This window comes from Watersipora subatra, chromosome 1 (assembly GCF_963576615.1).
Source record: "Watersipora subatra chromosome 1, tzWatSuba1.1, whole genome shotgun sequence".
Lineage (NCBI taxonomy): Eukaryota > Metazoa > Bryozoa > Gymnolaemata > Cheilostomatida > Watersiporidae > Watersipora > Watersipora subatra.
In genome coordinates, this window is record NC_088708.1 from 30,962,568 (window position 1) to 30,978,445 (window position 15,878).

General features: G+C 35.4%; 2 protein-coding genes across 4 annotated transcripts in view; both read left to right on the forward strand.

Annotated features, from left to right (window-relative positions):
• The first annotated feature begins 922 nt into the window (after positions 1-922).
• LOC137402565 (uncharacterized) lies at positions 923-12,875 on the forward strand. 3 transcript variants are annotated; one of them, XM_068089069.1, is made up of 8 exons: positions 923-1,077; positions 1,660-1,847; positions 2,027-2,139; positions 4,779-4,940; positions 5,850-6,118; positions 8,709-8,819; positions 9,051-9,265; positions 11,770-12,875. In XM_068089069.1, the coding sequence occupies exons 1-8, from the start codon at positions 974-976 to the stop codon at positions 12,324-12,326; spliced, it is 1,719 nt and encodes a 572-aa protein (XP_067945170.1). In that variant the 5' UTR covers positions 923-973; the 3' UTR covers positions 12,327-12,875. The 3 variants fall into 3 exon arrangements, with proteins under 3 accessions (XP_067945170.1, XP_067945176.1, XP_067945182.1); XM_068089075.1 differs by having other exon boundaries at positions 8,730-8,819; XM_068089081.1 differs by having other exon boundaries at positions 948-1,077; positions 1,800-1,847.
• A 1,767-nt stretch (positions 12,876-14,642) lies between these two features.
• LOC137386331 (receptor-type tyrosine-protein phosphatase kappa-like) overlaps positions 14,643-15,878 on the forward strand; it is a 52,190-nt gene continuing 50,954 nt past the window's right edge. The window contains exon 1 of the mRNA XM_068072830.1: positions 14,643-14,688. Coding sequence (XP_067928931.1) covers positions 14,643-14,688 — 46 coding nt within the window. The remainder of the gene's footprint in view (positions 14,689-15,878) is intronic.

A 15,878-nucleotide genomic window follows, 5' to 3' on the forward strand; every position in this document is an offset into this window, starting at 1 on the left:
ATTTTTTCTTTGGGGTGATTGCGTGAGTCTCACGCCCAAAGCGTGAGAGTTGGCAGGTATGATCGTATAACATAGCAAATAACTTCTCACGAAGAATAATAACGTATGTATGACATGAATGTTCGTAAATAATTGAATAACAATAGAAGTAAAAATAAAACAAACCTTTTAGCTCTTGTTTAGTAGCTTGATCTATCTTGATGACTTATTTCAGATTTACTTGTAAATATCAATACAGAACAGCAAGCGCATCCTCTGCTGATGGCTGCATTCAAACTACTGCTCAAATAACCAGTGTTACTAAACTATTTGGGTTTGCAAAAGAAAGAAGTTATTTACTTGTTTTTAATTGGGCTGCGAAGGGGGCACCATTTAATTTAGACCAATGCCCACCTGGGTTGCTGCCACGTGATGGTTTTGGCAGACTCATCTGTAGACAAAGAAAAACATCAGTATAGCTCTTTTTAATGAGTTGTCAGTGCAGTTGTGACTACAGCTTGCAATAGAATAAAAATGAGAATGCAATTCACCACACATACTGTGACTGCAATCAGTTTATATACGTTAAATATCATAGTTTTTACCATTTAATCACATACAGACGTTGTTTGGTTGAGTAGGTAAGTGTCACATGCAGCAAATGCATTTGGTTAAAACATGACTATGAAAACCTTTTTGCAGGTTTGGTCTTTGTAGGTTAAAGGCTTTCCAAGTATATATTTTAAGTTAATTATAAATTTGCAAAGTTCACACAGCTACAAATATCTTTTCACATTGATCAACTGACCAAACTCGTTAACAGCCTTCTTTGTGTTTTGACTGTGTTGCTTAGACATGGGATTTGAAGTGAACATTTTAATATGACAGTTCTCATAGGTACATGCTTATCAGAACTATAAATTTCATTACTTTATAGTTTGCAACTGTAAAGTGCAAAGACGCAAGCTGGGGTAACAAATTGAATTCATAAGTCATGATGGCTGAGTCACAGCCAAACTACGAAGTGCTGGTTGAGACGCTTCCGTCTGATCAGCTCATATCCTTTATTAATGACCATCCTGAAATAGCAACTATTAGGTAAGTTAAGAGTTCTCGAAAAGTTATTTGTTATATTCATCATGTTTATGTTATATATAAATATAATATTATATTCAGTGTCACCTTATAGCTCTGCCATTTGGTTATATTAGATTAGTACACTATCACCTCATTCATTGTAATTCCATTTTGTTCTTGGCAATCTCTTTAATTGATTTATATCATTCTTTTAGCACATTTGGTGATAAAACTGACTAAGTGTCAGTAAGTTGTACTTTGTAATGTTAAGAGTAATGTTCCAATAGTATCATATTTATGGCAGCCACTTTTTTATTTTCAAACAAGTATTGTAAACTTGATATCTTAATATACTATTTAATATATATATCGATACATTTGTTATTTTGCCATGTGTTTTCTGATGTATGGGCACTTAGTAGAAAATGGTTTCTAACCACAAACATTATCAGCTTTCAGCAAGTAAGAGGTAAGAATGTGGTACACAATTCCTACATGATTAAGGATGTGATTGAGTGACTGTGTGTATCTGTAAATCCATTTTAGTATTTGCCAAAAATCCCTTCATCCATTCTATTGGCAACACGCTGAAATATGTCACAGGTTTTGGCACGGCCAATCAGCTTTACACAAAGCCTGTCTACGCCCGGAGATTTCAGTGGATGTTGTCCGCTGTCTCATCAAAGTTGGGGCAGATGTAAATGCTGGCAACAATTTTAAAGAGACTCCTCTTATGTTTGCAGCGAAACGAGGCAGCTCAGCACTCTGTCAGTTCTTGTTGGACAGCGGCGGTAAGGACTCACTTCTAAAATATCTAATACAATTTTAAATTGAATACATGGTTGCTATAGATTTTGAAAAATTATAAATATTCAATTATAAAAAAATAAAGTAATTTTTTTTATTCATGCAATTGAGACATATTTGAAAATTGTTCATGTTGTATATTTATTGCCATGGTTTGTTATAGGTGATGCCACGATCAGTGACAAGGCAGGCAGGTCTTTTATTCACCACGCTGTGATGGGCGGAAGCGTATACCTGGCGCACTATCTGTACAAAGTCTATGACTTCTCCTTGGAGGTTGGTCTGTCTATCATGTACTGAGTACTAGCTCTTGGTTGCTGTATGCCATTTTATGATTTAAAGTGAATATTCACCTTTGTTAGAATGTATTTGTTTGTTTCGGTTGTTAAATAAATCTAAAAGCGATGTAGGACCAGCTAGTACATCGCCGAGGAATCCAGCACCTAGCAGTAAACAAGTACAGTGGAACCTCGGTTCTCGAACATAATCCGTTTCAGAAGGTTGTTCGAAAACCGAATTGTTCGAGATCCGAAACAACTTTTCCCATTAGAATTAATGTATGTAAATTTTAATCCGTTCTAAGTTCAGAAAATAACTTCTGTAAAGTATTTTTTAACATTTTACACCATAAACTGTACTGTATACTGCATACTATAAATAAAAACGGGTAGATATGGATCGCGTTCAATTTTAATAAAAGGTTTTCTATTTAATATGATGGAAAAAGAAAACGAAAGTAAACATTGTGTATGTTTTGCTCTTAAAACATCAAAAACATTAAAGGTTACGATACAATACCAAAAATTGCAGAAATTGATAATGAAGCAGCAAAAAATGTATATCATATCAGTTACATCGAAAATCATAGGAAAAAGAAAATATAAACAGCAATGGCACGTTTACTTCACATCTTTGAAGGAGAATCCTCCTCCAAAACAATTTAGAGTAACTCGGCTGGAGGGGTTATCTTTCTAGCAACTGGTTTCGGTAGAGGAGACGGCGTCCCAGGTGGTTCCTCCCTTTTTATAAAGATTTACGAAGCGTAAATTGTTACTCCGTTTGTTAACGAATGTTTCCATGCTGTTTCTGGAGCTGTTCCAATTTTAGTTAGATCATGCTCCGGTTTGGTCGAGAACCGAATTTAGGTTCGAGATCCAAGTCGAACAAATCTCAAAATCTTTGGTCGAAAACCGAGTTGGGCGAGAACCGAAGCATTTGAGAACCGAAGTTCCACTGTATTGCAAAGACTCTGAAAGAAAACAGCATTTATACACTCTCTGTCTTACTAATGAATCCAGCTCTGAGCATTTGTTGGTTGAATTCTCAGCCTGATTACAGTTTCTCATGGTGGGATCAGGTTTCCATTGCATATTTCTAGTGCAGCAGCAGTTGTTAACTGCAGATAAATGCGAAATACAGATTTAACAAGATCTATAAAATCTCCTAGTCTAATATTTAAAAACCATTATTTCATGGTCAGCTTGTGTAACTCAAAAATGCTGCAAGAAAATTGTAGTATTTGTACAAAATTGTTGATCTAATTACATTTGCTAAAAATACTGACTATTGACAGTTAATTTAGTTTAGTGTCATTTAACCTGTTGTTAGTTATTTAATAATTTCTTATAAAATTGACGAAAGTCTTAAAAAAATGAACTTTTTTATCCAAACTTGTCAGTATACGATGCTGTCAATTCCCTTCTTATGATTGTTTTAGCATTCAAATTTTTCTAGCTTTGACATAAAGTTTCAGCTATTAATTAAATCATCCTCTGGAATAGTTGTAAGTGTGACATCTCTAGTGAAAGTGAAGAGGCTAGTAAAATCAAAACAAAATGAAAAAATTTAATAATACTTGAAAAATATATAAATGAAGTTAGTTTAAGCCTCCCCTAGTCTAGAAGAGAGTCAATAACGCTGCATATCTCTATCATCACCTTCACCTCCATACTTGTGAAGTAGTAATCAAAATATTTTTTATTGATTATTATATTATTAATTTAATTTCATATTAATAGTTTAGTCTGTTACATTTAGTTTTTTCTAAACGGTTTTATATAACGAATTTGTTTTAGTGCTAGGAGTAATTACCCGCAACCATTGTTAAAAAGTTAGCATATGTGTTTGGACTGTGCAGCTAGATGACTTATCAGTATTATAGAAATATCTGCTCCAACTGATTATTAGCTTACCAAATAAATCTCACAGCCAATTGACTTACGGTAGTCGCTAAATGCTCACAACTTGTAGGTTCGATCTTTGCTACTGCATACACATCGCTGATGAAATGAGCACTAATACTCCTAGCATACCGCTAATCATTGCTGTCTTCTTTTTTATAGAATTCTATATTAGAATATACATATATATGATGATAAAAAATATTGCGTTGGTTCAAGGTTGCATGCTTCAGGTTTTTCCTTGCTTAGTATGCCAATAGGATGTTGGCTCATTGCGAGCATCAGTTCTCGAAATTTAATTGTAATTTGGATAAAATTTGCTTTTTTTCAATGATTGTCGATTGACTCATCAAGTTTCTATGGTTTGAAAGGGCTGCTAGCGTTTTTCTGACATATTCTTGTGTAAATTGTTATTAATACTCGCATACTGACCGTCCTGTGCACCTAAACAAAGATCGTCACGTGTTATAGGTATTCCCACAATTATTCTTTGAAGCAGAAAAGTGTTTGAGTGGTGCATATAGTAGCATGCTCGCCTGGGAATCCTTATATCTGGGTTTGATGCCCATGCAGTGCAATTGTTTTTCTTAATGCTCTTAACGTGACTTGAGACAGACAGCCAGTACAGCTCTTATAGTAAGGTATAGATTGTGGGAGTTTGTTTGAGAAACCCTGTTATTGAGTTTCATTTGCAGAGCTGGTCTGTCAACCATTTCTGCTTTTATTTCTTGTCAGGTTGAAGATGACCGAAAGCAAACTCCCCTACATGTGGCTGCTAGCCAGGGAAACCTGCTCATGGTCAACTACCTGCTGCGCACCCTCCAGTGTGATGCTAAAAAAGCTGATGTGTTTGGTAACACCGCGCTGCATCATGCAGCCACCTATGGACACGATCAGGTGTGTTGGTTTGTTTAATTCACCTTCTCAGGCTTATTGTTGTCTATTGTCGACTCTCTGAGCTGAGGCTATTGTTGTCTATAGTCAACGCTCTGAGCTGAGGCTATCGTTGTCTATTGTCAACCCTTTGAGTTGAGGCTATTAATGAGAACTGATGTTGTTGTTGAGCAATTTGGAGAGATTTAGACCCCGATTTTTATGACATAATAATTTAGTAAAAATGTGGATGAACTAGAGTATTACCGAGGACTAACATGAACCATGATCTTTTGTCACTCATTTCACAGTTTAATTCATATTTTACTGAACTTCGTCAGCAGAAAGTTGAGACGCCAGACATATTTCTAACAATTTGAAATTGACCAATATACTTGTGGCCTGAAACAGTAAGTGCCTAGTGAAATGTATTACGCAGCGAACAGTAAGTGCCTAGTGAAATGTATTACGCAGCGAACAGTAAGTGCCTAGTGAAATGTATTACGCAGCAAACAGTAGGTGCCTAGTGAAATGTATTACTCAGCGAACAGTAAGTGCCTAGTGAAATGTATTACGCAGCAAACAGTAGGTGCCTAGTGAAATGTATTACTCAGTGAACAGTAAGTGCCTAGTGAAATGTATTACGTAGCGAACAGTAAGTGCCTAGTGAAATGTATTACGCAGCGAACAGTAAGTGCCTAGTGAAATGTATTACACAGCAAACAGTAAGTGCCTAGTGAAATGTATTACGTAGCGAACAGGACCCAATAGCTTACAATTTGTGATATTAACTGGCAATAGATTTAATGGTAATAATTCACTAATTAAGTTTTTAGTAAAAATATTTGATTGAGTTGATCTGATGTAAATGTGGATATTGAAGAAAAGTTTTTTTCAATTGAATTTTCTAAAACAAATTTTTTTTGCCAACAGATAGTCTCATCACTGCTGGTGCATTGTGGGTTGTCTGCGATGGAGGCAGTCAACCAGAAAGATCAAACACCCATGCAGGTTTGCGTTGGCAAGGGCTCAGCGCATCTGGCAACAAATCAAGTGTTTCTCTACGCTATCGAGCAAAAGAAGAAAGGTTACAATAATCTCCAGCCACCAAGGTTCCTATGGTTCTGGTATTTGATAATGCCAGTTACCTTCTTTGTTGTGGGAGGCTTGATTGCCGAGCTTGTGCAAGCTCTGGTAGGATGGTGAGTGTCTTTCAGATACTTGGGTTTTCTCTAAGCGTGTTTGATTTGAGATGCTTAATTTCTGTTCGTGTCGAGCAAGGAAAAAATTTCAATCGTTACCGGGAGTTACAACTGGTGAAGTTAATGAGGCAATTAAGAATATTTCGATAGCCTTAAATTCAATGTTTGAAGAATATATCATTTTATAATTATACATAAGGTGTGCGAGTCTAGGCGCGCTAAGGAGTAGCTAAAAATATTCCGTCTGGTCTTATAACTACATCATGATTGACAATCCTTTGTCGTTACTGCTAACTTAGCGTCTACACTTTTCACAGTAGAGCCTGTTTTCACAATAGGAGCCTGTTTTCGCATTAGGAGCTATGCTTTAATGTATTTCCAATATAATATTAGAGGCTGTCAATCGGTTGTGGCTGCTGGCATATTGAGTGACTAATAAGGTCACAGTACAGCAGTCCGCAGTTTCATATTTTCTATGTCAATGCTTTACAAGAACTAGTCTGAAAACTATAAAAATGCATTCGTTATGTTCTACTGATAAGTAAATAAAGGTTTTGTGAATCGTGTTGTTTTTCAAAGAAACAAATAGGTTTTGTAGCAGCTTTTAATATCATATAGTAAAGTGGTACTTGTAAAAGGTTTGAAGCCATTTTTAGAAGTCAGCGTTTTCATATTAAGATGTACACATCAGATATGTTTTATTTTTGATAATTCAACTTTTTTGTCATATTGAGTTAACATTTGTGTGAACAAGCATTGTGCATGTAATTCTAGAACTGATCAGATCATCAATAAAGTCTGATAAATTGATCAATTGATTGTGCTGCCGCATCGTTGCTCACGGTTTGAGATTTCCAATGTAGTGACCCTAAATATTGTGACAGAAAGCTCTATTGTTTTAGAGCTCGAGCTATTTCATCATTTACACAGAGGAGATATTCCGAATTTTATTAATAGTATATAGTATGATCAATGAAATGTGAGCACTTTTATATTAGAATGCTTCGAAATATTGATGCTGCTAATTATTTCAAGTACATGTACAACTAAAAGTTGTGTTCTTTTACATTTAAGAGTAGACAATTACCAAATTCGAGTCATAGATAAAAATGTCATTGCCAAAGTTCAATAAAAACACTTACAAATATAATACATCCATTTTTATCACCACTCAAAAAGCATATTGAGTGGTGTCAGCTTTAAATATTATATAATCTTTGAGATTTGAGCATGTGGACTGTTAAATATCGGAGCTGCAAAACATCTTTTTACCAAGGCATGAACATTTTCTTTAATCTCGTTGCAGCTCGTTGTTGCTTGTCTTACCCATTTTTCATACTGTCCTCAAGTGTAAAAGGATTTAGGTTACATTGCATAAAAATATGAGCTTTCATTCCGTTGGCTCTACACTTTGCTTTACTTGTAATCAAGTCAGCATCGTGTGCAAGTGTTCATCATGTTTTAGAGGATGGCATATTTCTAGAAGTTTCTAGCAGTTCATGCCAATTGTGCTTCTTAATGCACATTATTCTCTCGTTGTACATAACTAGCATTGGCGGCTCCTCTGTGTTAGCCCTTGGATTGAATGTGGTAGAAAATGTTTCACATGTACGTCATCAGTTTTTATAACTAATAGTGTGATACCAGAATTTATCTTATTGTGAAAAAGAAAAGAAGGCTATATTGATCAAAAAATCAAATTATTTAAATCATGACTTGAATCTTAATTTTTTCCGGAAAAGTCATGATTTTTATGGTTTTTTCACAATTTTCAAAATGTCAGTGTTTCTTAACAAGCGATCTTGTTTCAGTGTGTGTAACAAATCTGCAAACACTTTTCTGTTATGAATTAGCCAGTGTGGTGGAGATGATCAGCTGCATGTGTTGTACGGTGCTACAGAAGGACTTTTCAAGTTAGGACCCTTGAGTTTATTTAGTAAACCTCAAAGCAGATTTAAGTGTGAGGTAATAATCATAACTGATACAGTTTTCCCTCACTACTCTGGTTAATAAATGACATGATATTGCACTTTTCAATGCAATCAGCTCACGCGTGTATTGACAAATATTCTCTGCCTTTGGTTTTATTCATTCAAAAATAAAAAACCAGCTAGGTACTGAAACAATCGGAAAGCTGGTATTTATATTTGAGATGATCTACCACATCGATCAGACTAAGGAAGACTGTGCTTGAATGATTTATGGCGCATTTTTATGTAAAACTGCTGGTAGCTCTACTCAACTAACTTACAGTTTGCAAAGAATGATTATATATGACTGTTGAATGCAAGGAATATAAGAATTTGTCAAACTAAAGCTTGCATGCCACGAATACTGAAAAGTGGGTTCATCAGCATTCTGATGTGCAATGCAACTCTTAGACACTTTGCATGTGCAAAAATGAGAAAAAAAATCAAATTTATTAAAAAATCGATTGACATCTAAAAATTCTGGTTTTTTGAAAAAATAATTTTTCTTTCAAACCCTGATAATAATAGTATTCTAATTCAGTAGGATAAGAGTGATTGCTAATCAGTAGGCTAACTTCTACTACGTGTCTTAGTAATGCTGACTGGTTAACATCTGTTAGCCAGTCTTTTATCTATTGCAGGTATTCTGGCAGCTTGGTCATGGCACCGTTTCTTTTCTACATAGTTTATTTGTTTCAAGTCCATCAACATCGGATCAAACACTTTACTAGGTAACTTATCTTATTTCATACAAAGCTCTGCTAATTTAAATTGTTGCTTCTTTCTTCTTTCATCCAAGTAAAAAGCTAAGCATAATTTTCTACTTGTTGCTTTTTGTCTGAAGCAAGCATGCTCATTTATTTACATTTGGCCTCCCAGATTTGTATAATTTTTAATTAGAGTAATGAGTTTTATTTTGTCAGTGTCGATCACAATCATTTCACCAAATTTTACTTTTCTAGGCTTCCGAATCCAATGTATGCTGGGGCATTTGCTGCCGGGCTGGTCGGGACTTTTATCGTTTGGCTTATAGCTGTTCTGCCAAGACTGCGTATAACTACTGATAACTGGAGTAGTTTCATGTGTTTACTGACGCTGTTTTGTGTGCCTGTTACCTACTACTGCTATTGGAAGCTCATGACTATTAACCCAGGATACGTGCCTCTTCCAGAGAAGGGTGGGTCCATTCTCCACAGCTATGCTATTATACATCGTTTGATATAGAGATGCAGTCTCCATCTATTGATCTCTTTTTGTTCTCCCTCTTTCACCCTCTTTCTATTGCTCGGTTCCTCTCCCTGTCCCATTTCTCTCCCCATCCTCTTCCTCTGTCACTCGGAACATCTTCACCCATTTTCATCACATACCTTCCTTTCCTCCATTCTTTTTGTTCTTCATTTCCTTTACTTTTGGTTTTCCTGTGCGCTGCCTCTTCTCGTCTCCTCTGTACGTGCGCTGCCTCTTCTCGTCTCCTCTGTACATCCTCTTCATCTATTATCTCTTTGTCTCTTACACTCTACTTTCCCTCTCTCTTGCTCAGTGTTGTTTCTCAAATCAGATGCATTCATGAAGCATCATGACACTTCATAATGTCACGCATATATGAAGTTCGTGACATTCGTATACGTGTATGACATCACATACAATATTTATATACAAGTGGTGTGCAAGAAATCACACACAATATTCATGCACAAGTGGTAATGTATACATGATTAACAAAAGAAGTTATCTTAAGGCAAACCGTAAAATAAATGATGTAAGCTCGCTGCAACTTCCATGACTGATTAGTGTGTTTCGAGAACATATTGTAGCTGTAAGACATGACTGATTCTGTTTTCAGTTTCTCCATTGCTACTGTCCTGTTATCATGCTATAGTAGCAGTAAGCTCAGAGTTCCATTTGCTAGGGATGAAACCCTTTGTCTCTAAAAAGTACTAAAAAGTGCAATATGGCTGTCATAAGCTAATATTAATAGGGGATCAGTATACAAATACAGTAAATAACTCAAGATTGCATTAACACCCATGCATATTATGTACATCAATTGAAATTTATCAGTTATACGAAACTGAACTAAAATGGAAAGACAATTACATGCGGGTAGAGATTTGCAAGAATGACAATGATTAGTTATTCTGTCAAATATAGGAAGTTCACAGTATGGAATTGTTCTCTATGGGTGTCAGGTTTGGGACCAATACTATTGGTTCCACTTGGCCGTCTGTTGGATTACAAAACATAAATGTTTTTAACCAATATTTATTTGAGCGATCTGAAGCAATCACCACTCCTATTGCTTCGGGATATCTGATATGCGGGACAAAAGGCATTTCTGTCACCCCTGGCAAAGATCTAGTTATCTCCCAGTCTGAGTTTTTGAAAAATACGAGATGTTCTCTCGTGATTACTGAACATGTGTCGATAGTCGCTGGACAAACACATTTAATCCATTGTTTTTTTTTACGTCATCACCCTGTTTGCACATGCGCTCGTCCACGAAAAAGCCGCCATCTTTGTAGAAAACAATCGTCATTCTTTTGATTAATAGTATTTTTCGATGTTGTTTTGACACTAAAATAAAAAATTTGCCAACAAAAGCATTGTTTGCAATAATTAATTGCAGAAGCTTCGTGTTTTTAACGATATAAGCTGTCCATAAAGACGGCCGGCAACGATAGAATGACGTCACGAAAAAATGAAGGATAGACCAAGATAACAGATATACTGCCATTATTTGTATATTGGGTTTTTAGTTAGTTTCTCGATGTTGTCAAGCCTTGCTGTTGATTATTAACTGTCTGCGTGGAGTATATTTGGCAGCACATACAACAGCACCAAAATATGGTGATTAAATAATTGTCACTGCAGTGAAAGAATCCTTGTACAATAACAGTGGTATCTGTAAAAGATACTAGGATGATCACTAGTATTCATATCAACGAGAGGATGTATGTCTGATGTGTAGCGTGACTTTCCAATAAAATAGTTGCATATGTACACCCGTCGCTGATAAGATGTTATTAGCAGGTATTTGACCACATTTGTGGCTTTAGGCAAAAAATTCTCATACCAAATACCAATAATGTACCACAGGCCTTTCAATGCTTATGGTAAGATATAACACTGAACAAGTAGTAGGACTAAGATTTCTATCCGGTAAGTTCACATCTAGCAAGAAAAAAATTATTAACTCGCGAAAGATTTAATTGTCTAACTATGTGTTTAAGATTAAATTTTTAGAACACTTAATCAACGATTAACATAATTTTCGCCATCAAACTAGAATAGAAAAATTAAAAATTTTATTCGTTCTTTAGGGTTCTGGTTTGGGCAGCATGTAACCAAATGAAATAAAAGTATTTTTTAATGTAGAAAATTTTAATAGAACAGTAGTAGAAAACTTATTTACTTAAAAAATTGGTCTACAGTGCTACAGACTGCAATCCGTTGCATCTATGGTGTAAATAGTAGTATCACTAATTGGATAGACAACTCCTGTCATTTACTTGGCCATCCCGTGTAAGATTTTACTAATTTTATGGATCACCTGAGATTTATTGTTTAGGAAGCCAAACTGAGCTAAATATATATAATGATGGCGCTCCTAGCATGGCTGATCATGGCTACAAGCTTTAGCTACCCGCAGATCATCAACTCGTGTATTCCGAATTGTTGCAGGTGCACTGAATGGTCCCGCTGCCAAGATCGATGTAAGGTCAGAAGATGCTGCCAGATTTTGTTCTTACTGCGACACATACTCGGGAGCTCATGTGAAGCATTGCAAGTTGTGTGAGCGCTGTGTAGTAAACATGGACCATCATTGTCTCTTTCTGCTCAAGTGTGTGGCAGCTCGTAATCATAGGTTGTTCACAATCATGATAACATTCGCTAATGCTGACATCATCTTATTTCTGACATCGACGTGTCACGCTTTCACAAAATTTTACGGTCATCCCGGCGCATCACGTTTGCTCAGTTATATGGCGTCAGAACGTATTTTTGTTTTATTCGTGGTGATAGTGAATGTCTTCTCGTGTCTCTGGGGGCTGGTTTTGCTGCAGTGGCAGCTGAGGCTAATAAGTGAAGGGAGAACTTTCTACGAGTCGATCAAGGGTGAAGGTACAACCACGTTTGATAAGTCTAATCTTAGCTTTAGAGTGAGATTGCAAAACATCGTTAGGTTTTTCTTGGGAGCTCCCAATACTTCGAACAACTCTACCACAGATGTTGTCTGATTCTTTTTATTTCACTGGTAACTTAGATATTTTAGTAGAATCTACTCGAGTTTACTCAATTCATTATCTCTATATCTGCCCATCTTTTATTTATAGTTAGTATTCTATCATATTTTATCGGACTGGCCATCTTGCTTCGAATGAATATTTTATCATTTTATCGCCAACTCTGTTTTTTATAAATGTAGTAATTGGAGTAGCTGAAAGGTGCATCACCCAAATGTGTAATAAACGGTGTAAAGATGTTCACTCGTACAACTGCTGCCAGAATTGCCCAATAGCCCTCACATTCAAGCTGAGGGCTCTATCATCGCCTACGCTTCAACCCTTGTACAAAGGTGTTTTATATAAGTTATTTCTTCTTTGTTATCCGTCATATAGTACCGAAGTGTTTTGGTTTTCTTCACTTTAAAAACTCTAACATTCTGATTTCTTAAATTTATAAGTTTATTTGTATCTAAAATGAACAAAATTCTACAATGATTATTCTCTGTAGTTTCTATCGCTAGAAATTACTTATACTCTCAAATAAAATTGTTATAAACTCTTATAAAATGGTTTTCATTCACGCCCATATATTTACATTGCATCAAATTTGGTCTAAGATGAGAGAGTGATTTAGGTAAGCTCAATTCTCTGGCAGATAGTAGCAGTGAAACTGTGATAAACTACTGCAAGAGGTCAAGAAGTCATTGTCGTAACGAAAATAGAGTTTATGAAGAAATTTTGTAATAAAAAATAAAGCAGGGGTTGTAGCATAAATTTATTTGGTTTCATTCCACTATGTTTAAAAGATTTGCATAAGAAATTGCTTATTTATAAATGTGAAGTTGCTATACCACATTTGTTACACTGCAACTCTGATACAAGTTGCCTGGCCTATACGAGAGGCGGTGTCTGTTGTTTCTTTTGGAATCCATCATATTAAAGTTTTAACTCCCTGTGCTGATTGGTGCAATGCAGCTCGTCGGAGTCGTGGTTGTGAAGATACATATTAATGCAGACCAGACTTGCTCTTATTATACTAAAATGATAAACTAAAAAAATGTTCGCCAGACATGCAAATTAATCCTAAAATTCATAACAAATTGCCATATTGTAGTTTTTAGTACATATTATGAACATTTTGAAGCTCAATGTTTGGGCTAAATGTATGCGTTATTCTGTAACTGCTTTTATTACTATATACTCTAACTAGGTGAATGGCCGGCGTTGCCCGGGTAATAAAAGTCTGCACAGAAAATGTATTTTTATTCAACATTTAACAGCAGTTACCATTCTAACTTTCAAACTACATATCATGAGGAAAAGGTTTCATGCAGGTCAAATAAATTGAGAAACAAAACAACTATAACAGTGTTTAAATGTAGACGTAAAATAGTTAGCAAGTAATAGCTAAATTAAGTCTGTTTTGTTACGATTACCATAAAAAATGATTTGGTAATGATACAATTAATACGAACTGAGAAAACAAAATAAAAATTCTGAATATGTTGAATTAATAATAAAAATTTGTTGCTTAGAAGTGTGTGTTTGTATAAAAAAGGTTACTGTTCCAGGAGAAGATATCCATCAAAACTTTGAATACGACGATACTAATACCTCTCAATACTGGTAAAAATGTATAAATGAGATATTGGACTGTCTTGGTCTGACCGAATAGAGAGAGAATGTAGAGGCTATTCCTATTTGAGATAATACAATTGTCCGCGTGAAAATTATTGCCCTTTATCGATTTAGCAATTGAACCTTACGAAAAACTGGAAATAGAAGTTCACGAAAAGACAAAAAACATGGTGTTTCATATAGTTGATAGTATTCATTAATACGTCATTTAGCGTGTGAAATCGGAAAAAGGTGTATACATTATATAGTAAGGGCTTTGAATAGTAAGAGCTTTCGTGGACTAGTAGTTGGACAATTGCATTGTTAACTTGTGTGTACAATAATCGTGAGTTCAAATCCAGCAGCATGCAAGATTTAATTCCAAGATTGTAATAGCTATAGCAGAACAGATAGTTTAGATGACAAACTTTCAAACTGATGACAAACTGAAAATATATAGATTCATCAACTTTCCTGTTGTCACTTTGTTCAACAAAATCTTACTTATACACATCAGCGGCTCTGTGGATAAACCTTGCCCGACCATGATAAAAAATCGCTTGATATAGCCACTACAAATACCACAAAAAATACCAGTGCTATACATAGCCCGGCCTGCATGGCTGATGGTGGGCGGCGCATGGCCATGCCTGAGTGAACATCTTATCTATCCATGGACTCTATATTCTTTATGTTCACTTGATCTTCGTAATGGATACAGGAGCATTGACAACTTCTGCGAATCTCAACTTCACAAGTGAGTCGATTGTATTATTTGCGCTTATTTTTTCTTTTCTGCTGGTTTAGCATCTATTATAGCCTTGCTATATTCTTAACTTGCTAAATTCTTATAGTCTATTTAGGAGTAAGTTCTGCCTCTAAAGTGGAAGTCATAAAGTACTTCAGTTCATAACTTGCTGCCACCTCTGTTTAGCTGATTCAACTTTAGTACCTTATCAAAGTTTCCTATCATATCAACATGAAATACAGTGTACAAACATGTGTGTATGACAGTTTATAGATAGATAGATAGATAGACAGGTAGATAGACAGGTAGATAGACCGATAGATAGACAGTTAGGTAGATAGACAGATATATAAACAGGTAGATAGATAGACAGGTAGATGGACAGATAGTTAAACAGATAGAAAGATAGATAGACATATAGATGGACAGATAGGTAGATAGACAGATATATAAACTGGTAGATGGACAGCTAGATAGACAGATAGGTAGACAGGTAGATAGACAGGTAGATAAACAGATAGATAAACAGGTAGATAGACAGATAGATAAACAGATAGATAGACAGGTAGATAGACAGGTAGATAGGCAGATAGATAAACAGATAGATAGACAGGTAGATAGACAGGTAGATAAACAGATAGATAGACAGGTAGATAAACAGACAGGTAGATAGACAGGTAGATAGACAAGTATAAACTGTATTATCACCGGTCAATGCCATTCAAAGCAAATTAAACCATGAGATAAAGACACCGTTTTTCTTTTCACATTTTTTAATTGTAACAAGCCTGTAGCGTGTTCAAGTTTGTGTACACAAAATGAGTAGATATTGAAACTCGACCCTTTCAAATTTGAAACAACAAAGTAATGGGTGAGCATCTGGCTCTACATGTATGGAGGGGAGAAATGATATGTTGTGTAAGGTATTTTTCTGGTGTATTGACTTGACCTAACTTCACATCAATCACTTTAATTACCTGAGAGTAGCTAATAAGGAGCCTGCGTTAGCTTCTTTAAGCTTCGTCATCAAAAGAAACTCTGATAGATTAAAATGCTTGAAAAAACTCTGGTGGCTTGAAAAAAAACATCTAAATTTTATCAATCCAAAAATTAACTCGCTCTGTGGAAAATATCAACTGATTTATCACTTGCTTTTTGATAATAAATTGATGGCTTTACCATCTGATTGTCAAGTATAT